The sequence below is a fragment of the Bactrocera latifrons genome, unplaced genomic scaffold (assembly GCF_001853355.1).
Source record: "Bactrocera latifrons isolate USDA-ARS-PBARC rearing strain unplaced genomic scaffold, ASM185335v1 scaffold_944, whole genome shotgun sequence".
NCBI classification, from domain to species: domain Eukaryota; kingdom Metazoa; phylum Arthropoda; class Insecta; order Diptera; family Tephritidae; genus Bactrocera; species Bactrocera latifrons.
Genome location: NW_017537650.1, coordinates 1 through 21,473, shown reverse-complemented (window position 1 = coordinate 21,473; position 21,473 = coordinate 1). Strand labels below are relative to the sequence as shown.

The following is a 21,473-nucleotide window of genomic DNA, read 5'->3' as shown; positions in this document are numbered from 1 at the left end:
GAACTTCACTCTTAATTACCAAAAAATCTTCTCTATCTTTTGCAGCATGTCAAAGAAGCTCTTCATTCTCGTTCTAACGGTTGCGCTGGTGGCGACAATATTTGTTAATAGTGTTAGGAGCTCCGCAGTGTTGATCTCGGATAACGCCATGTCGGTTATGGTAGAGCTTTCCTCGCGGCATCCATTCTGCAAAATGCATACTGATCGGTGAGTTACTTTACTTGAAGTAAGGAATCTTAATTCCCAATTTATGTATAAACTATTTCCTAGTGGTGATATCCAACGTATGCTGCTACAATCGGATCCCAGACGCATACGACAGGTACCGCGCGAATCGGTTATGGAGCTGGAGGAGGTTTGTTTAAAATCCGGCTCGTATGGGCGCGAGTTTCGTGGAGGACTGGGTTTTATCTATCCCGGCACGAAATGGTGTGGACCAGGTGAGTTCTGGCTTTACTAACTTACATACAGATGATGTTGAACTACAATATGTACACACCACAGGCACCACCGCTGACGATTATAATGACTTGGGTCCGCATGTCGCCGAAGATCGCTGCTGTCGCGAACACGATCACTGTCCGAACGTATTGAATGTGGGCGAGTGCCGACGCGGTCTCTGCAATACCGGCACTTTCACGCGTTCACATTGCGACTGTGATGCACGTTTGCGCAAATGTTTACAATCGTTAAACACAGGTAGTTGGTGGTAGTTTTTAAGTTAAGAGCGTAAAAATTTTCATACTTTCTCATTTACTCCGCAGAAACGGCTAACACGCTGGGCGCAATATTCTACAACGTGGTACAGGTGACTTGCTTTCAAGAGCGCAGTCCATGCTCGGCGCACCAAAGGTTTGAAGATTTCTTTTATCGTACAAATCGCTGTGATATTACATTCCGTCAGGCGGATCTGTATGTGCCGCCCAATGCGGGCAATGTTATAGAGAAAATTCTATCACACCCCTATGGCTTGCCGCCAAAGCCTTACTTTTATCCGGGGCCCACTCACGGTAATGAATACTACGGTCGTGCGCTGCGTTCTGACAGCGTTCCGGCTGTAAGACAAAATTTCAATTCGCTCACCAAGCGTTTGGGTGTAAAAGTCGCTTCGGTGGGTTTGGCCGCAGTGAATATTTTGCGCGAGATCGTGCAGCGGCCGAGTGTACTGTGGGACACTTTCAATTCCCGCGTTAGCTCCGAGCTGCCCACAGGCAATGGTAATGGCCGCTCAGCAGAGGAGCGTGGTTATTACTATGATCGTCCAAATCCAGGTTCCAGTTATTTTTACAATCAAAGAAATAATGTATCGCCGAATAATTTTTGGAATTATTGAAGAGACATCGAAAGACTGACTTAAGTTGTGCAATTAAAATTTAGTTTATTTATTTGCAGAGGTTTATGAGTTCTTCATTAAGCAGCTTTTGTAAATATTCATAATTTTTTTATTATATATTTTTAGTTTAAGACTTCTACTTTTAGTTTCACATGAAAGCAGTATTAAAGATTTTGTGTTAACTTCATATAAACATTATTATTTAATAAAAGTTTATAAATTACTCTTTTGTTTGGTGATTTTTCTATCTTACTGGACAGAGCTCTTTTCGCGTCATCAGCGAGCAGTTCTAGATATCCAGACGTAAATAGCTGTCTCTCTCATCTAGTCTTTCGGACACTAGAACAGGGAAGAGAAAATGACAGCAAACAATTGGTAAGAAAGAAGGTTACTGTTGACGCATCTGAGAAAGGAATACTGATATAAAGACGAGAAGAAATCAGTACACATTTGCACAGGCAATTTCTAGCGTTAGAAATAATTAAATGTGCAGATTCTGATGTATGCAGCTTGTCATGAACAATAGAACTACTTACGACTTCAAGTTAGATTTTTTAACTGACAGCAGCAATGCCAAGCCATTTAAGAATCGGAACATACAAGATGAATTCACTTACAAATGAAAGTCCCCCACTTGGTTCGAAGGTAATAGGTTCAGGTATTTTTTGTTATGTTTTTTTTTTGTTTTTTAGACCATAAAGAGGGTCTAAAATGCCTGCGCATCATACGGGGATCGTCATCCTACTCTTACCCTCTACCGTGGACTATTTTCTCTTGCCCCGAGACCTCTTTCGCATTACTTCATTGCAAGGTTTCCAAGATGGACCAATTCGTGTGTCAGTTTCTTCTCTTATTTCGTGCATGAATGGTTACTACAATATCAAGAAATTTGGCTCACTTTCTAGTGGCTCGAATTTTGAACCAGTCTCTAGTCTCTATTTGAAACATTTTGTGGTAAAATCTCAATTTTTGATTAGTTACTATTCACTAAACAGTCTCTAGCTTTAGTCTCAAAATATTGCCTCAAATTTGACACCTGGTAGTTAGCAGGTCACAAAACCAAAAAGAACGCTTGTCTGCGATTTTGAATGTACTGAATAGAGTTCATCATAGATATTAATCGATTGTCGTTTTTTTTTATATTTTGTAAGGAACTCAAACACGAAAAGGTTAAAAATAAATCAATTTTACAAAAATTTCGTAAACATTATGAAACAAAATCGACATATATTTTTATTTTTATTGATAATTATATTTTTTGACTATTTTCTTGAAAATTTAATATTTGTTATGGACATATTTATTTTCATTCAAGTATAAAAACATCTTTGAATAATAAAATGTAATAGATTTTGAGACTGTCACTTACAGAATAGCAAATCGTCTCAAGTCTCAAAAATTGTCTCCAACTTAAAATCTCAAATTTATAGACTTGATACTGCATCTCAGTACAGAATCGCACGGTAAGAATGCCATTGAATGAGGGAGACACAGGGCCAAAGCGCAAGCACTTCATTAGGATTCCTTAAATATTCCACTACTAAAACGGCCAAATGCCTTAAAAAAGGCAAGAGCGTGTTGCCGTCGCACTGCGGATTTGGATACGGTGCTGTCCGCAGAGGCGACTGTCAGGACTGCTGTCCTATGTACCTTGGAGAGTACTTTTCGCCTATCATCCATGTTGAATGTACCATATGTCGGTACTAAAATACAGCTCTGCCTGCGTCCATGATTCGGTATTTGCCATAAGTCTTGATAGCGACATTGTTATATTTACTGACTTTACAGCGGTGTGCTGAGTTTGAGCCCACTACGATCCTTCCGCTCATCCATTCTTATACTGAGGCATTTTAGGGGTTTCGTCGTTTCTGAGTGAACTTGCATGTTCCCCTCCAGCGAGATATGCTTTCTAGTGAGTAAGCTCAGTTTTTTTCGCGGCTAGATGAAAACCATGTGATTTTAACCATATCCGTGTTCGCAGCATAACTTGTCTGAGTTTGCGTCGGCTATTTCAGTATTTCGCTCTGTTATGACGGTGGCCATGTCGTCTGCATAGCCAACAAGATAGCAGTCGTCTCAGATTTCGTATTTCTTCTGTCCACGTGTAAACAGCTTTCGCTGGATGACCACTTTTTCTTCCTCCATAGTGCTGGTCAGAACTTGCAGCAATAAGACACTGAGCAATTGGAAAAGTTTGAGTTGAAACAACCGCACGAAGAGGTGGGCTGGAAGAGGTTACAGCTGTTCTAGCTTTTATGTTATAATTTCTGGTCTTGCCTCAAGCAAAGCCAACATTCAAAAGTCTTTTTCTCAAACATAATCCATTAGTAAACAATATTTATTTACAAAGATCAGAGTTTCGACGAGGTTCTCATGCAAAACAGTTTTAGAACTCAATTACATAACAATTTTTACTTCCAACTTTGGTAACTTATAAATTTGAATCTAAATCGAAGGAAATGACCAGAAACTTTCAGCACCTCTTGCAATTTTAATGGACTGCCCATATAATTCACTCGTCCCTCCCAGGTGAAATCTATAGGAAAATAGTAAGTGGTATTCTGTTGCTTGTCCTTGACAGTGGGCTCGCTAGATCAAATAATTGCTTATATAAGCCTATGAACTCTCTAAATTATCATTTGGTGTTATAATTTCTTTCATTTTTTCTAGGGCCGGTTATAATAAAACGGAACAGGATACTATTTGCGCTCAGTGGCAATATCAACCATCCGAAAAATATGTACCCAGTGCACCAGGACGCACTTAAAACATGAATACAGAGCAAAGTAAGGAAGATGACCGGTATCGAAGGAGCAACAGAACAACGAAACTTTCAGCAATTATCTCAACTTATTTACTAAAAATATATGAGTACCTAATTATACATACATACAATATACCTGATTACCAGTGAATGCAAATTGCTTAAAGCAAACGAACAGATAGAAAATTACGCCAAATGATATCGTGAAGGAAACGAGACGAGATAAAGTATTATTAACTCTTATTAATATAAAAATATTTATTTTTATTTGTAAGCTGGTGGCAACGCTAAATATTTTAATAGTACGTATTAAAATTATTATTTTTTTAATTGTTTTAAAAATTTTTTTTATTAATTGGTTAAATTTTTTTTTTAATTAGTAATAATAATAATATATATTTTTTAAAAGTTTTGTTAGTGCGCTAGCGTATATACATATTTATTAAATGTGGTAACTACATAAATTCATACTAAATATTTTTCAAGAAATCTTTTTATATTAGGTTGTCAAAAAAGTCTTGCGGTATTATCGCTAGTTTTCGCTGAGAGCGCGTAGTTCTAGTTTTATTCGTCGCAACGGGTCATGCTATACCTTTTTGGAAAACTCATTTCACGCGTGTTTGATTGATTGTCGTTTCTTTTAGTCGTTCTGGAGTTGTAGCGTCGCAAACATGGAGCAAAATAAAGAGAAAATAAGGCATATTTTACAGTACTACTACGATAAAGGCAAAAATGCAGCTCAAACCGCCAATAAAATTTTTGCAGTTCATGGACCCGATACAGTTTCCATTTCCACCGCACAACGATGGTTTCAATGTTTTCGTTCYGGTGTAGAGGTGGTCGAAGATGCGCCACGCTCCGGAAGGCCTGTCGTCGAAAATTGCAATAAAATCGCTGAATTGGTCGAAAGAGACCGGCATAGTAGCAGCCCTAGCATCGGTCAAGAGCTGGGCATGAGTCATCAAACCGTTATAAAATCAAAATAAAATAAGTAAAAAATACCGCAAGACTTTTTTGACAACCTATTATAATCGCATTTGCACTTCGTTTTTTAATTTAGCCATATTTTAGAATTTAAGAAAAGTGGCAACACCGTTCAAAAATATAACTGAGTTTTTTACAAAACAGCTTTGATTTTAAAATCAATTGTGTATGAAAAWTTGCAAATAATAATTTATTTATATTTAAAATCAGGTGGCAACATCATAATTTCATACTACTAAAACATATTCAAGAAATGTCATTACATAATCACGAAATAACGAAGATAATTTTTTTATTTATGCATTTTTTAGAATCCAAGAAAAGTGGCAACACCGTTCATAAGAATAACTTAGTTCTTTTTCAAAACGGCTTTGATTTTAAAATCAATTGTGTATGAAAATTTGCAAATAATAATTTATTTATATTTAAAAAAAAATCAAGTGGCAACGTTAATGTTTTCTCTTCTTTCAAACTTCATAAATAACACAATCGCTTCCCTTTATTTAATATTTTAATTTTCATTAATGTGGCAACCTTTTTTAGTTTTTCTTGTTTTTAAAGTTGCACCAGCTAAAAAATTTACAAAGAATGCAAAAAAATTAGGTCAGATTAGTACAAAAAGTATCGTATTGTAGGCGTAAATATCTTTAGATATCTTATATAAGTATATACCGATGTATTTCAAACACTAGTTTAATGTAGTTATCTATAAAGAGAAATTGAAATATATTTCTGTTACATATCAAATGTAAATCAGTATCAATTAACACTTAACTTACATATGTACAAATAAATCAAATATTTTATGCTCAAAGAATACAAAGCTACCATATCCTTGGTTTACTTCGTCTTGCGACTATGTATGTATACAAGTATTAGAGCGGGTTGATTTTTTTTTGTTGCCCGATCTGACGTACTGACAAATAAATGATCAATAGGATATTCGGAACTGACAAACAAATTTTTATGATCTCTAAGAAACTTCACCTTAAAAATCACTGGCTCAAAACGAGGTGCCCATAGTCATAGCTCAAAGCTGTTCAGAATAATTCGCAGAACATTTCTCGCTTACGCGATTTTTTCAGTTTTTTGGCTCCCTGACGCATTTGCTGACAAAAAGCGAGAGAAGCTGAAATGCGTTAGTACAAAGAGCTTGACAAACTGGCCGACAGTGGTAATGATCGAAAATTCTACGAAAGATGAGGCTACTAACAGAAGTTTTCAGGTCCGGAGCATACTTTTGTAGAATCGCCGGAAGAGATCTAGTTACTGATGCCCAGAGCATACTGAAGTTATGGAAGGAACACTTCTCCAGCCTGCTGAGTGGTAGTGAAAGCATAACACCAGGAGATGGTGAACCCGATACCCCAATCGATGAGGATGGAGCGAACGTTCCATTGCCCGATCATGAATAAGTTCGAATAAGCCTTCTCAAAATCGCATATAAGGTCCTATCGAGCCTATTGTGTGAAAGATTAAAGCCCACCGTCAACAAAACAATTGGACCTTATCAGTGTGGCTTTACACCTGGATAATCAACAACTGACCAGATATTCATCATGCGCCACATCTTGGAAAAGATCTATGAAAAGAGGATCGACAAACACCAACACAGGGACTAATGGATTACCGGCTGAGCTATTTAAAGCCAGCAGTGATATGTTGGAGAGGCGCATGTTCCAGCTGAACAGCATGATTTGACAGAATTAAAACATGCTCAATGATTAGAATACGAATATACTTTGTCCTATCCACAATAAAGCAGATCACTCAGTGTGCGCTAACTATCGTCTTCAGTCTTCTTAATATCGTAGGCCTTAATAACAGGTCCGTTGGGAAAATGAAAGGAGTTTGTCTTGTGAGAACAACGGAAAGACAAAGTACCAGGAAGCCACATACAAAGATACCTAACATCTAGATTTTTGAAAAAGTTATTTGAAAGATTTGCAAACATTAAGGACATAATATCTCGGAACCAGCACAAATTCCGCCAATAATCTAAACCTGGAGATTCAGAGCCTATTGACATTCCGCAATGATATCGCAGATGAACTTTTACCACTATCAGCTCAGAAGCAACATAGTCTTCTTTAAAAAATACTTTTACCTCATCTTTTCCTTAAAACTCTTCGTTGTCTTAACTATCCAATCTTTTAAGTAGGTTCAAACTGGAAATTTTACTAAAATCGGTTGAATAGTTTAGAAGTCCATCGCGGAAAAACAACGGGACACGTATTTTTAATATATACTTATCTTTTAGTATATAATTTTTAGCTTGGACGATGACAACAACTGATGAGTCAACGTTGCGAGTTTTCGAGAGAAAAGTTCTGCGAAAGAAAGATTTATGGTCCTTTGCGTGTTGGCCATGGCGAATATCGCATTCGATGGAACAATGAGCTGTAAGAGATATACGACGACATTGGCATAGTTCAGCGAATTAAAAGACAGCGGCTACGCTGGCTAGGTCATGTTGTGCGGGTGGACGAAAACACTCCACCTCTGAAAGTATTCGACGCAGTAACCGCCGGGGGAAGCAGAAGAAGAGGAAGACCTCCACTCCGTTTTAAGGAGCAAGTGGAGAAGGAACTGGCTTCGCTTGGAATATCTAATTGGCGCCACGTAGCGAAAAGAAGAAACGACTGGGGCGCGGTTGTTAACTCGGCTATAATCGCGTAATAATAAGAAGAAGAATCTCTTAAGTTTGTAAGGTTTCAATATCCTATAATTATTCTGTGGATGATTTTCCTACAGGTGGCAACCTTCAGAGTTAATTTTTGTATACGTAAAATTTTTAAAAAAGCTGTCAAGAAAGGCAACTATGTTAAAATAGAATTACACTGTGAATTATTTGCAGGCTCTTTGAAATAGGCTGTTTCCTAAATCAAATGAATTGTTCGGCCGTGGAGCTCGCCCGTTACTTTCGTGTTCTATTTGTGGCATGTAGCTATCACCGGATTAATACCGTTAACAAAAGCAAGCTAAGCTACAATTATTTTATGCTGCTTATTTTACAATTTATTAGAATAATTATTTTGAGGTACATTGAATGTGAAAAGATTGAAGATAATCTTTTAAAAAATACATATTGAAAATACTTAGAAATCGTCTTTTATCGTTGGCGGGCTCCTTTTCATTGCACTGTGTCGGACATTCATTATGACTTTGGTTTGGGCGTCTACGGAGCTTTCTGCTTTTAGTCATCGCGCTTTTTTCCTTTCTTTCCTTCATTCTTTCCTTCATTCTTTCCTTCATTATTTCCTTCATTCTTTCCTTCATTCTTTCCTCCATTCTTTCCTTTATTATTTCCTTCATTCTTTCCTTCTTTCTCTGCCTTTTTCTCTTCTTCATCGCTACTGCCTTTACCTCTACCCCTTCCAGGCTTGCCACATTTTATTTGTCCCTTCGGTCCAAGCCATTCATAAAATAACTCATCTAAAATAATTTCTATTCCTGTTCTTCTACGACGTCCACATCCATTGCCAACTTCTTCACTAGCTGATGGGTCAGCTGCTGCGTTATCAGAGCTTGTTGAATTACCAGTGGGATTATTAGCAACTGTTGCGTTACCGGAGCTTGTTGGATTACCAGTGGGATTATTGCCGACTGTTGCGTTACCGGAGCTTGTTGGATTACCAGTGGGATTATTGCCNGAGCTTGTTGGATTACCAGTGGGATTATTGCCGACTGTTGCGTTACCGGAGCTTGTTGGATTACCAGTGGGATTATTGCCGACTGTTGCGTTACCAGAGCTTGTTGGACTACCAGCGGACTGGTCCTGATTTTTAGTTTCGCCTTTATCGTTTTCAGTACAGTTAACTAAAGCAAAAAATGTCATGGCCAAAACGGCAATATACAGGAACGTAGATAACTTCGCCATTTCGTTCTTAATATGGTATACCCAGATATACGATCCCTAGGAACTTGTGTGAATTTGATTTCAATGACAGTGCTTTTATACTCAATTTCTTCCCAAAAAATTTTCAATTCAGACATATTCTGTAAATATTTGAAAATGCGCACACCTGTGTAATTGAATTTTGCAAATAACTCTTTAATCTGCGTATTGAAAAAAATTTTCAACTCTTTTTATTACAAAACATTTTTTGCTTGGTAAATACAAACCAAAAATCAAAAAACATTCACCGCAAAGCAAAAAATATAACCGAATATCTTCTGTCGAACTGGCTGATTTTAGAAAATAAATTATGAAAATTCAACATTTGCTGGACCAAATTTCGAAAAACTCTAAAAAAGATGAATTTATCGACCCTATTAGTATACCATTGACAGGGTGTATTAAATTTGTCTAGAAGCTTGTAAGACCTGGAAGTAAACGCCAGAGACTCTGTAAAAAATATATATAAACTAGTGGATCCGGGCATCATCGTAAAAAATAACGAAGTTAAGGCTTTCACTAAAATCGCGTGATTTTTATACTCTCGCAACAAAGTTGTTAAGGAGAGTATTAGAGTTTTGTTCACTAACGGTTGTTTGTAAGTCCTAAAACTAAAACAGTCAGATATAGGCTTATACATACCAAAGTGATCAGGGTGACGAGTAGAGTTGAAATCCGGATGTCTGTCTATCCGTCCGTCCGTCCGTGCAAGCTGCAACTTGAGTAAAAATTGAGATATCATGATAAAACTTGGTACACGTATTTCTTGGCTCCATAAAAACGTTAAATTCGAAGATGGGCAAAATCGGCCTACTGCCACGCCCACAAAATGGCGAAAACCGAAAACCTATAAATTGTCATAACTAAGCCATAAATAAAGAAATTAAGGAAATGAAATTTAGCACAAAGAATCGCATTAAGGAGATATTTGGTCGTAATTTTTTTGGGAAAGTGGGCGTGGCCCCGCCCCCTACTAAGTTTTTTGTACATATCTCGGAAACTACTATAGCTATGTCAACCAAACTCCATAGAGTCRTTTCCTTCAGRCATTTCCATATACAGTTCAAAAATGGAAGAAATCGGATAATAACCACGCCCACCTCCCATACAAAGGTTATRTTGAAAATCACTAAAAGTGCGTTAACCGACYAACAAAAAACGTCAGAAACACTAAATTTAACGGAAGAAATGGCAGAAGGAAGCTGCACCCAGACTTTTTTTTTAAATTTAAAATGGGCGTGGCGACGCCCACTTATGGACCAATAACCATATCTCAGGAAGTACTCAACCGATTTCAATGAAATTCGGTATATAATATTTTCTTAACACCCTCATGACATGTACGAAATATGGGTGAAATCGATTCACAACCACGCCTTCTTCCAATATAACACTATTTGAATTCCATCTGATGCCTTCTCTATATAATATATACATTAGGAACCAATGATGATAGCGGAATTAAACTTTACACAAATACGGTATTTGAGCTGAGGTATCTCTTGTGGAAAAATTGTCGCGATCGGACCATAGTTTTTCAAGGCCCCTGATATCGAACACGAAGAACTCAGTGCATAATCTAACCTAACCTAATCTAATTAATTTTACAGCAAAATAAAAAAATATGTAAATGACGGATAATGAAATCCCGATTATCACTTTATCATGCGAGAGTATAAAATGTTCGGTGACACCCGAACTTAGCCCTTGCTTACTTGTTATTTATAAAGATATTGTCAACATGGCGGGCTGTGTCGATTGAGCTATGTAGTTCGGTCTGTCAGTTTTTGAGATCTCGATCGGAAATTTTGCAAACGTCCTTTTCGCCTCAAAATATACTATTTCTCTTTTTAAGAGATATCTTCATGAAATTCGGCATAAATATTACTAGACTTTACATTTTAAATTTTCAACTCCACTGTATTTTAGTTCCAGTTTTTGAAAGATGCATGCCTTGCCTTAATCTTCCTATCATTACATTTTTATGCTATACCATAGTATTGTCGACATGTTTTTCCACGCTTTGGAGCGGATTACTGTCGATTGGACTTCGAAGTGAAATGAGGGAGCAATGTTTCATCCATTGTCACATATCAGTTTTATTACGCTTGAACATATCCGCAACGAATCAGGCATCCACTATGCAGAGAGCTTTCTCTTACCCAAATATTCGCGAATGATATGATCTACTATATACGTTCAGTTGATATCTTTAGACTGCCTGCTAGCTCAAACAACTTTATTTTACGGTCATAAAAAATTATTTTGCGGCCTTTTTTATGTCTTTGTCGATAACACCGTCTTCGGTGCTCATTTCACTATGACTAAACTTAGCATGCCAATTCTTGACGATTGATTTTCCTTGTGCATGGAAATAATCGATTGCTTGGTTTATGACAGAAAATTGCTGACCTGTTACAAGACACTTCAAATCTACGGTTACTTTTAGCCTAACATACACATCTCGCATAAGCTTTATTCTCTTTATTCATTCCGTTATATTCTATAAACTCTGCATTAGTTTTATCGACATATAGTAAGCCACTTTTAAATAGCAGGAAGATCCTATTAAAAAGTTGTCTTCCATTCGCGTATAAAGAACATTTGTTCTAGAAGCTTGTGATAGAGCTGTACTTATCAAAAATTGCCACTGAAACTTGATGGTTTACAAAGATTTATAATATGAATAATAAAAGTTAGATCTTATAGCATGATACGTTCAAAGTTCGGAAAAATTCGGGGAAGTCATAATATCCAGGCATAAATTCGGGCTTTAAAATCGGACAAACCCGGAAAAACTGGCGGTGCTGTACTGCACCAATTCTTTTGTAATTTTTATGACATGTTCTGTACAAAATTTATAAAATAAGGTCAGAGAGTTACTTTCAAATTTGTTATGATTTTTTTACAGTAAAAAAGTAGCCGATTTCTTCGCTAAGAATCGAGTTTTGTCCTGCAAAGTATTCTATAAAACACACAAATTTGGAGTTTCGAAAAATCATCTGGGTTCTACCTAAAAAACCCATTATCTAACGAATGAACCTTTTCCGATTTCGGATGATACATCAGCAAGTGGCATCGTAGCATTCCCTCTCTTCCCGAGACACATTTGAAAAACTGCTGCCATTGCCGTATTTTTGTAAACATGAACATGGTGTATTAAGTTTGCCAGGGTGTTTGCAACATACAAAAGCAAACGTCCGAAGCCTTATAATGTGTGTGTAACGTATGATCCAAATAGAGGTACGTTTTTCAATTGGCCTTTTTTTGACAGCACCCACGAGAGTCATGTTATTTTTCTTCAGCATTGTTTGGCAGCAGAAAAAAAGCACGAAGCCGCTCGACCTTCGCAACCGACATCGCTTCGCTCTATAGACTCTTGAAAAGTTCCATGTATCTACAAGAAAAGCCAAATTTTGTTTCAGCAATTAGGCGCATTTCTGGCACGGTTAGTATGTAAGCAAGTTAAATTTTAACAACAACGCATCAATCAATGGATTTATTGAGCAGATAATTTCACTATTTGGACCTAGCCAAGGCCAACATTTGAAAGAAATAATCTTCAAAAAAAAAATGGCAAAGAATTCTATATGGATCTGTAATTTTGCACACGTCCTTTTTCACAAAGAAGTCGCAAATTTTTCGACCGATATTGGAGTAGTATTTACAGTGAAGTCATATAAACAGACCGATCAAAGTTAAGTCCTTGTATGGAGCACTTTTTATTTGACAAGTATATTATTTAAAACTTCGCTTCTGTCCGAATAAATTATTCAGATAGGGCCACTATCAGCCACCATCAAACAAAGTTGAAAGAACAGCAAACCCAAACGAAACAAATTGATACACATAAAATTGCAAAGCTTAAAGAAGGATTGGAAAGACCTTGAATAGATACATATGTATGTACGTACAATGACCGTAAGTCGTTAAAATTAATAATGCCATTTTTTCGCCGATTTAAAAAAAAAATTCATATTTAAAACAACTGTTTTCATTTCAAATATTGACGATTACAGCTAAAATGTTCGGATCTCGTCAAACAAAGCGAAATATCATACACACTGAAGTTGCAAACGGCTTTGAGTGCTCTCACCTTCGCCAAGTTTGTTTCAGTAGATCTATTGGGTCTAGTCTAGGTAAAAAGGATCGCGCCGCCACGCAAGAGTGGGTCGCCGAGCAGAGCATATACAGCAAGTTTGACATATGTGGCTAAATCGTAATTTATATATGTATGTACTTTATATTGTCTCTGGCATTATCTTCTAGAGGTTACAAACTTCATGGCGAAGTTATGAGCATTATAAATAAGTGCAGTTTTAAAGGAAAGCCTTACCATACATATGTATGAATGTATGCAATTTATTCGGACTGTTTCCTGACAGCCATACAGTGGCTCCAAGCCAAAGTCGGACACCGTAGAAAAAAATGTTCCTTCCTAAAAATATTTGAACCAAAGCAGTTGAAAAAAAGGTAAAATATTTTTTCAATTACTTATTTATTTCAGTTCCAAAATATAAAAGAAAAACATATAAATTAATTCAGTATTAAAAAATATTCTACTAAAAATCAAATAAGAGCAAATTCAATGCACAAGTCAAACTCGGACAGTGGCAGCTATCCTCTAAATAAATGCAACTCTGTCGAAGAATTGCAACCAACTTCAAGTAGAGTGTTTGGCTGACTAACGGGAATTCCTTGAGAGTTTTTTTTTAAATATATATAGTTGGAATTACGATTTGTGGTTTGAAAATGTCTAGGAAAAGAGGCCAAACCGGTATTGAATTCAGAAAGTTGGTTATTAAGCATTCCAACGATGGAAAATCCGTGCGTGAAATTGCTGAAATTGTTGACAGCAGTCGTTCTACTGTCCACGATATAGTTAAGCTCTTCAAAACCAACAACAAGTGGAAAACAAGTTTAAAGCTGCACGCAACAAGATTTGTACCGATGCAGATTAGCGATATCTGTTGCGAAAGGTTAAGGATAATGCTTTCCTTAGCGCACTAAAGTTAGCTGTTATAGCTGAAAATGAGTTGGGGAAGAAATCTAGTGCATCTACTATTAGAAATCTAGTTCATGAAGCTAATCTAAATGGTCGAAAGGCCCGACAAAAGCTGTTGATCAGCAAACGAAATCAGATCATCCGATTAAAATTTGCAAAAGAACGTGAAAATAAGGATTTTTCGTTCTGGAAAAATGTTATCTTTACTGACAAAATGTTATCTTTACTGACAAATGTAAATTTAATGTTTTTGGCTCCGATGGAAAACCATATGTTTGGCGGAAACCAAATGAGGAGCTGCAACTGCGCAATCTGAGACCAACTGTTAAACATGGTGGTGGATCGGTAATGGTTTGGGGTTCATTTTCGGTTTCTGGACCAGGGTCTTTGCATTTTATTGAAGGAATAATGAATCAGAATGACTATCTTAACATTTTAAGAGAAAATTTACCAAAAAGTCTGGGAAAATTGGATCTCAGTGATGATTGGTATTTCTATTAAGACAGTGATCCAAAGCGCAATACCTACAAAGTGATAATAACATAATAACACTACGGGGCAAGGGTGCATCCTCTTGTTAGTTCACGGGTTTTGCAGTTGCTATCAATTCCGCTATAACTAGGCATCCAAACAAATCTGAGGATGAATAAGTTTGAAAATATTTCGAATAAGGACCGACACTCCTTGACTAGTTAACAAGCTCAGCACTGGTATTGTCGCTCAGCTACCGAAATGAATTGTCACATCCTGACTTACAGAAGATGCCCCCTCAAACCTTTCCTACTAGCTTCGACTCATCCGTGTAAAATACAGTTGATGTTTAAATTGGATACGTTCAAAGTTCGTGGCCTTTTTGAGTGCCCTTCACCAGACGGATTATTAATTATTGGCTTCGTATAGCGACCTCCTTACAGCCCCTCTACAGCAATATAAAGCAAACGATGCCTTTCTTACTTTCTCCTCAATATTTGATCTCCATGTTAGCTTTCTATCAAGTATAAGCCCTAGGTATTTCAGGTGAAACAGCAAAAAGAAGAGAAGAGTTGCGCATGTGATTTTATACCCCCAGGTACTCAAAATTATGGCTACGACCATTCTATGTATATGCGGTGCATGAGGTTTATTTCAATCTCAAAAGATTTTAGTACTTTAACCAGCGCCACCCACCCCGCAGTGTTAAGAGCCCTCTCGATATCGAGAAGTGTCCCTCAATAAAATTATTTATGCATAAAGGCTCTCGCAAGTCATGACACTACAGCCTGCAGAGCAGGTTCGACGAACCCGCTATTTCTGTAGAGTAATATATAATTGTAACGAAGTCAAAAATTTATTGAAAACTTGAAAAGATTTCCTTTTCCCATGGCTATGAGAACTATCAACAAAGACTTTGAATTTATTAAAGCTGGTGAAAGTTGCCTCAATAGTGGCTTTACTTTACGTACATGAAAGCTTTGGTACTGGCTGGTACTGCTGCTCCAGCAACAACTGTGTTAAAGTGTCTTTCATATAATAAATAAGAATTTTTTAAAGAAACACTAAATTACTCTAGAAACAGCTAATGGTTGTGAAGAGGTCCCCGACGTTGGAATTGAAAATGTATGAAATGAATTCGCGAATGCATGTATGTGGTTATTTTCGCTATTCCAGCAGATTTTATACCGTATATGTTTTTATGTTTGGACTCAGTATGATAGGCAGGGGGTCGGTGAGAGGGAAGATATCAAGTCAGGCGCCCAGAGTACTGCAGTATCTTCCAGACAGAAGTTTTTGCAGCCAGGAAATCTGATAAGATAGCTAATAAGGCAGGAAACAAAAAAAAATAGAGCAACAAATATACTTCGATAGACCAGCGGCAGAAATTTTCCTTAAAAGCAGTTAGACAGTAGATAAAGTGACTCTCGGTAAGCGGCTACACATATACTGGGTACCAGGTTACAAGGACGCTCCGCGAAACGAAATAGTTGATGAGACTGCAAAAACTGACATCCGCCGGGCTACCAAACCACTTCAGGAAATGTGCAAGTCACTAAAAATAATACACAATGAAATTTCCGAAAGTGCTGGCAGACGGATCAGGGTGGTATTCCAACTCCTTAAAGGCATGCACGATCACCAAGATCATCTGCAAGGAATAAAAACATCCAAGCTTTCGACTTGGCCTAGTTATATATCACAATTTGCTGGCATCATCCGTCATGGGCATTATAGAAATTGCTTGTCAGCAGACATGGCAGAGACACTGGAACGCCTCCTCCTTATGTCCAGTTTTATACTAAACTCGACATAGATACCAAAGGTTTTCGCAGTTCAAGGGAATCAGAATAAGCTATCTCTCTTTCGCTCTTAAATTTCGCAAAAAGCGTTGACGTTCTGCTTGACGTAAACTTCAGTTCATATTAAAAACAAGTAAGGAAGGGCTAAGTTCGGGTGTCACCGAACATTTTATACTCCCGCATGATAAAGTGATAATCGAGATTTCAGGCGTGGTTGTGAACCGATTTCACCCATATTTCGTACATGTCATCAGGGTGTTAAGAAAATATTATATACCGAATTTCATTGAAATCGGTGGAGTACTTCCTGAGATATGGTTTTTGGTCCATAAGTGGGCGACACCACGCCCATTATCAATTTTTAAAAAAGCCTGGAWGCAGCTTCCTTCTGACATTTCTTCCGTAAAATTTAGTGTTTCYGACGTTTTTTGTTAGTCGGTTAACGCACTTTTAGTGATTTTCAACATAACCTTTRTATGGGAGGTGGGCGTGGTTATTATCCGATTTCTTCCATTTTTGAACTGTATATGGAAATGACTAAAAGAAACGACTCTATACCGTTTGGTTGACATAGCTAGCTTTCGAGATATGTACAAAAAAGTTAGTAGGGGGCAGGGCCACGCCCACTTTTCCAAAAAAATTTTTTCCAAATTTCATTTTAATATATTTATTTATGGCTTAGTTATGACACTTTATAGTTCTCGGTTTCCGCCATTTTGTGGGCGTGGCAGTGGGCCGATTTTGCCCATTTTCGAACTTAATCTTCTTATGGAGCCAGGAAATACGTGTACCAAGTTTCATCATGATATCGCAATTTTTACTCAAGTTACAGCTTGCACGGACGGACGGACGGACGGGCAGACGGACAGACGGACGGACGGCCAGACAGACATCCGGATTTCAACTCTACTCATAACCCTATATCTGACTCTTTTAGTTTTAGGACTTACAAACAACCATTATGTGAACAAAACTATAATACTCTCTTTCGCAACTTTGTTGCGAGAGTATAAAAAATAAGAAAACTAACCTATAATATACTCGTATGTTTATAATATTATTAGATTAAATATGAAATATATTAACAAAGTATAACATTTCCATTTTAAGTAGGTTTGTGTTTTGCTTGAAAATAGGTCTAAGCTTCGAGTACCTCATCATTGACGTTAAATTTCTTTGCAGCAAATATTTTCTTGCGGTCTGTTAGTCACTGAATGCCCGAAGGGGGCAATATGAACGATGTACTGCTTCGCATTCATGCAATTACGCCATTGTCTTGCCCCACATCTCTGACTAAACTTTTTATTTAACTTTCCAAATGGCTTAGTTCATAAAAAAATTTGCACTAGTACGCCAAAATATAGAGGAAAGATTTAAATTCGATTCATTGCATTCACGTCACTCTCAGATGACTATAGATCGGACTCCGGGGTATGTATGTCTCAGGCAAGTTCAGTGACATGCTACACATAAGTAATAAAAGAAGGTGCAGCATTGTGGCAAAGGTGCGTTGCTGGGTGCTTCTACCTATCCCATAACAACAAGATAATCTCTAGTTTTTATTGGATAGGGGATAAAGAGAGACAAAAGTTATTTGTCACGTCATTTGCTGAACGTGAACATGGCCGTAGGACGAACCGTTCCCGAGATACGAGTGAAAATGTGGCGCCCCACAACGCAAGGTGAAACTTGTTGCAGCTCTCGGCTAACCTGTGTTGGTCACCCAGAACCCACCGCGTGGAGGTGGCTGCTCTTCGGGTTCCTCGCAAGCCCAACCCAACCAACCAACCATATATCAGGCTTGTTTTAGTCTGAATCTCTGTCAAATTTATTGATAAAATCAGATTTTGTACTAAACTTTGGCACTTGTTGCCTAGATTTCAGTGTAGAGCGTATAAAATGATCACGAGATTGGGGGCCAATAACTTTAGAAGATGCCTCTGTCACCAGTTTGACGGTTCTCTCGACTGTCACGGTGTGAGAGGGGAATTCACTAAATTTCCATACCTCTGCAGTGTCACCCGTCAGCCCTTTTATGAGTTCTTCGTTAGAAACTGAACAAAGAACTGGTGGAACAGTCAAGGTAATAGTCTTCCAATTAATCATATTGTAATGATTATTAGCTTTGAAATTCAGCTTTGGCACTTTATTACATCTAACCCTTCCATTTACAGTGTCAGACTCTGCTTCTATGGCTGCCAGAAGACGGTCAAGGGCTAACTTTCTGACTTCTATCCGATCGTCAGTCATCATACTAAGGAGAATGTTTTCTGGAAGAGCAAAGAAAGCAGTCTGTTGAATGGATGAATCGACAAACTTGCGCAGTTTAGCAAGTAAGTATCTCGACCTTTGAATTGCAGCATAGAGATGACGCGAGCCATCTTTGATTGAACTGTTGTATCTTATTGAGAACCACAAAGGAGAGTAAACTGTAAGTATGTACTTGATCAAAATCTTTATTTCCTTTGTTGGTTTGTCGGTTTGTCACTTACTCCAAATCTTTGGGCAACTAAAGCAGTGTGTTCTAATACTASTGTGTTTTGTTTGGTTTTAGAGRATGGAAGAGAAAATTCATCATCAGCATCGTTTTTGGAAGAATCCATGTGCGACGCACCTACATTGTTGTAGTCTATATGAGCGTCTGGCTGATCTGAATGGTCACGTGTTCATATTTGAAAAGCTCGCGTTCGTGTTTTGAAAGCTTTTCTTTGCGTTCATTTTTCTTTGTAATCTTTTTGGTTTCAGGTAGATCAACAATTCCAATGCGACCAATTCTTCTGGATCTCTGGTCCAAGAGAAATGATTGTTCATTGACAGGAACTTTCCTTTCCTTTGGACAAGTGCAAGAAGAAAAATAAATGCATTTACAAGCAGCGATGTCAAATAATTTTCCGGCAGAAGAGACAAAGTCGTCGCTTTTAGAACTCAAATCTATTGGGTTCCTTAAAATCATTTGTTTAAGAGTCTGAAATTTCTTATGGTATGTGGTGAGCATTTGTACAACTCTGGTGGGTGAAACTATCGGAATAGATGACTTTTGAAAGTATTTTCAACCTTTTTTTCAACTATTTCTGTAACCTCTTTACTCTTAGGTTCATAGTTGTCGCCTCGGAGTCGCCCTATACGAAATCTTTCAAACTGATAACACAAAAGAACATCCTGGTAAGTAGGTAACTGGGACTCAGAGAAATTGTACGGATATATGCCAACGCAGGACATTTCTATCTAAATTTAAATTTAGATACAGACGTTTTGAGTTCGGTGTTCTGTTGAGAGCATATAAGTGATCACTCGGCGAAATCAACGACAAGAGTGAAGGAACTCGATGAAAAAATATTTATGTGGAGACCTAACCGAATTCCGAAATTTCAAGGCCGGAGTTGGGGTTGAAGATGCAATCCGATCTCAAAACAAAAAGTTGCATTGGAATCAGGGAGTACTAAGGCAACTTTTTCGCACTATTACAAATCTCGAATCGACAAAAGTCCGGAATCGACCCACCCTACTGAGTAGCCTCATGTAACTTTTTATAAAATGCTGCTATTTCAAAAAACATTTTCTGCTGAATTTCTGTCACGTGATTCGCTCCGATAGACTTGACCTCGTAAATAAATGAATCAATATCTGAAATAATAGCAGCTGTTTAAAAAGTGTATTCTTCAAAAAATGTCAATATTTATAAGAAAGTCGTTTAGTCAAATGGATCTATATTTGACATGGTTGCGTTAAGGTTTGATCGAGAATATGCTTACATACATAAAAATATCTCAATACTTATACACTAGTATGGCAATTCTCTTTATGAATGCATTTTCTATAAAAAAGCATCAACGCAGCACCTAGGTATGCTCCCAGTTTTCATTTACGACACATTCATGTCACAATCGAATACTTTTTCGAAGTAGTAAAGATATACCGAACCGATGAAAATTTGAATTCGTGTTGCTAAAATGAAATTCATTTGAGATAATAAAAGTTTCATATTTTCAAAATAAATTAGACAAAATACACTTACAAAGTTTAGCCCATATTATAATACTTTTTCATGAATATTTTTCGTCAGATCCACAATATTTGAAACAAGATTCTTCTGGCAGTCAGTTACGATATCTAGTCCAATGAAAAAGTTTTCCATACAAGCACTTGTGATCGTCCACTTTATATGGCAGCTATTATGGTGCGATATCAGCTGTTCCTAGGAAAAAGCAGCTTCTTGAGAGTAAAAGAAGTGTGCAAAATTTCAGATCGTTATCTCAAAAACTGAGGAACAGTTTGTATATAAATATACCGACAGCTGAGCAGTTCGATTTCGCTAGTCATGCTGATTATTTGTATATCTCATATGGTCTTCGACGTCGAAATAACATATCTTCTTTCAAAAAATTTTAAGAATATCAAAGATATTAAAATTATTAATTTTTTTTACTAAGATCATTTAACTCATCATTTTCAAACTTTTGAGGTACACATAAGAACATAAAGGCCGACTGAACAAACTGCGCGTTCGATTACACATGAAATGAAATGAGAGCATAAACAAAAATCAAGTCATTTCGACATAGCGTTAACCTACTAGGGTTAATGGTGTTGTTTACATATGTGTACGACCGCTGGGAATTATGCGCGTCGAACTTCCGCTCATTCCATACAGCCTACTTTTAGGCAAAATATTTCGAAACGGGCTAGAATCGACAGAATTGCCAGAAGAGAATGCAGAATCAGCGAACATGACTAAACTTCTGCATGGACACGAAATGTAGGAGACTCCATTAAATTTTTAGAAACATTTTTTGAGCTGTCGAAGACCTTCCTTACAAATTCCGCATGTAGAATGAATTTGTTATATTTAAATTTGGAGTTTTAACATATTAAGCTGTTGATGAGCCGTACTACGAAATTACGCCGGAGAGAAGTTGTTGGCCATTCTGCAAATGTGGCTAATCTCATACCTTACTTACTCAAGCTTCACGTCGGGGCGAGTGCAATAAACAGACATACTATATTTCCTTTAAAAACGATCTAATTTCTAATACAAAACTTATAGAATTAAACGCCTGGCATCATATTAAATATTATATATAGCGAAAACGTGAACAAATTAAAAATATTTAAAAAGTTAGAAAAAGAAAAATGTTTATAGAAATCGGTTATGTTTTTTTGTACTATCTGTTTTTTTTTTTTTTTTTTTTTTTTTTTTTTTTTTTTTTTTTTTTTTT

General features: G+C 37.1%; 2 protein-coding genes across 6 annotated transcripts in view; one reads left to right on the top strand and one right to left on the bottom strand.

The window, feature by feature from the left end:
- Positions 1–4,377, top strand: part of LOC108977725 (acidic phospholipase A2 PA4) — a 34,992-nt gene extending 30,615 nt beyond the window's left edge. For 3 of the 4 annotated variants that reach the window (XM_018947575.1, XM_018947576.1, XM_018947578.1), the window contains 4 exons: positions 46–207; positions 271–440; positions 505–699; positions 765–1,557. In XM_018947575.1, coding sequence (XP_018803120.1) covers positions 47–207; positions 271–440; positions 505–699; positions 765–1,333 — 1,095 coding nt within the window. In that variant the 5' untranslated portion in view covers position 46 and the 3' untranslated portion in view covers positions 1,334–1,557. Of the gene's footprint in view, positions 1–45; positions 208–270; positions 441–504; positions 700–764; positions 1,558–4,003 lie in introns of those variants that run through there. The other variant, XM_018947579.1, reaches the window with a different exon arrangement.
- Positions 4,378–8,073: 3,696 nt separating this feature from the next.
- On the bottom strand, positions 8,074–8,994 carry LOC108977726 (circumsporozoite protein-like). Of its 2 annotated transcripts, none has more exons than XM_018947580.1 (2): positions 8,751–8,994; positions 8,074–8,717 (listed from the first exon to the last, which is right to left on the bottom strand). In XM_018947580.1, the coding sequence occupies exons 1-2, from the start codon at positions 8,959–8,961 to the stop codon at positions 8,278–8,280; spliced, it is 651 nt and encodes a 216-aa protein (XP_018803125.1). In that variant the 5' UTR covers positions 8,962–8,994; the 3' UTR covers positions 8,074–8,277. The 2 variants fall into 2 exon arrangements, with proteins under 2 accessions (XP_018803125.1, XP_018803126.1); XM_018947581.1 differs by having other exon boundaries at positions 8,074–8,669.
- Between the last annotated feature and the right edge of the window lie 12,479 nt (positions 8,995–21,473).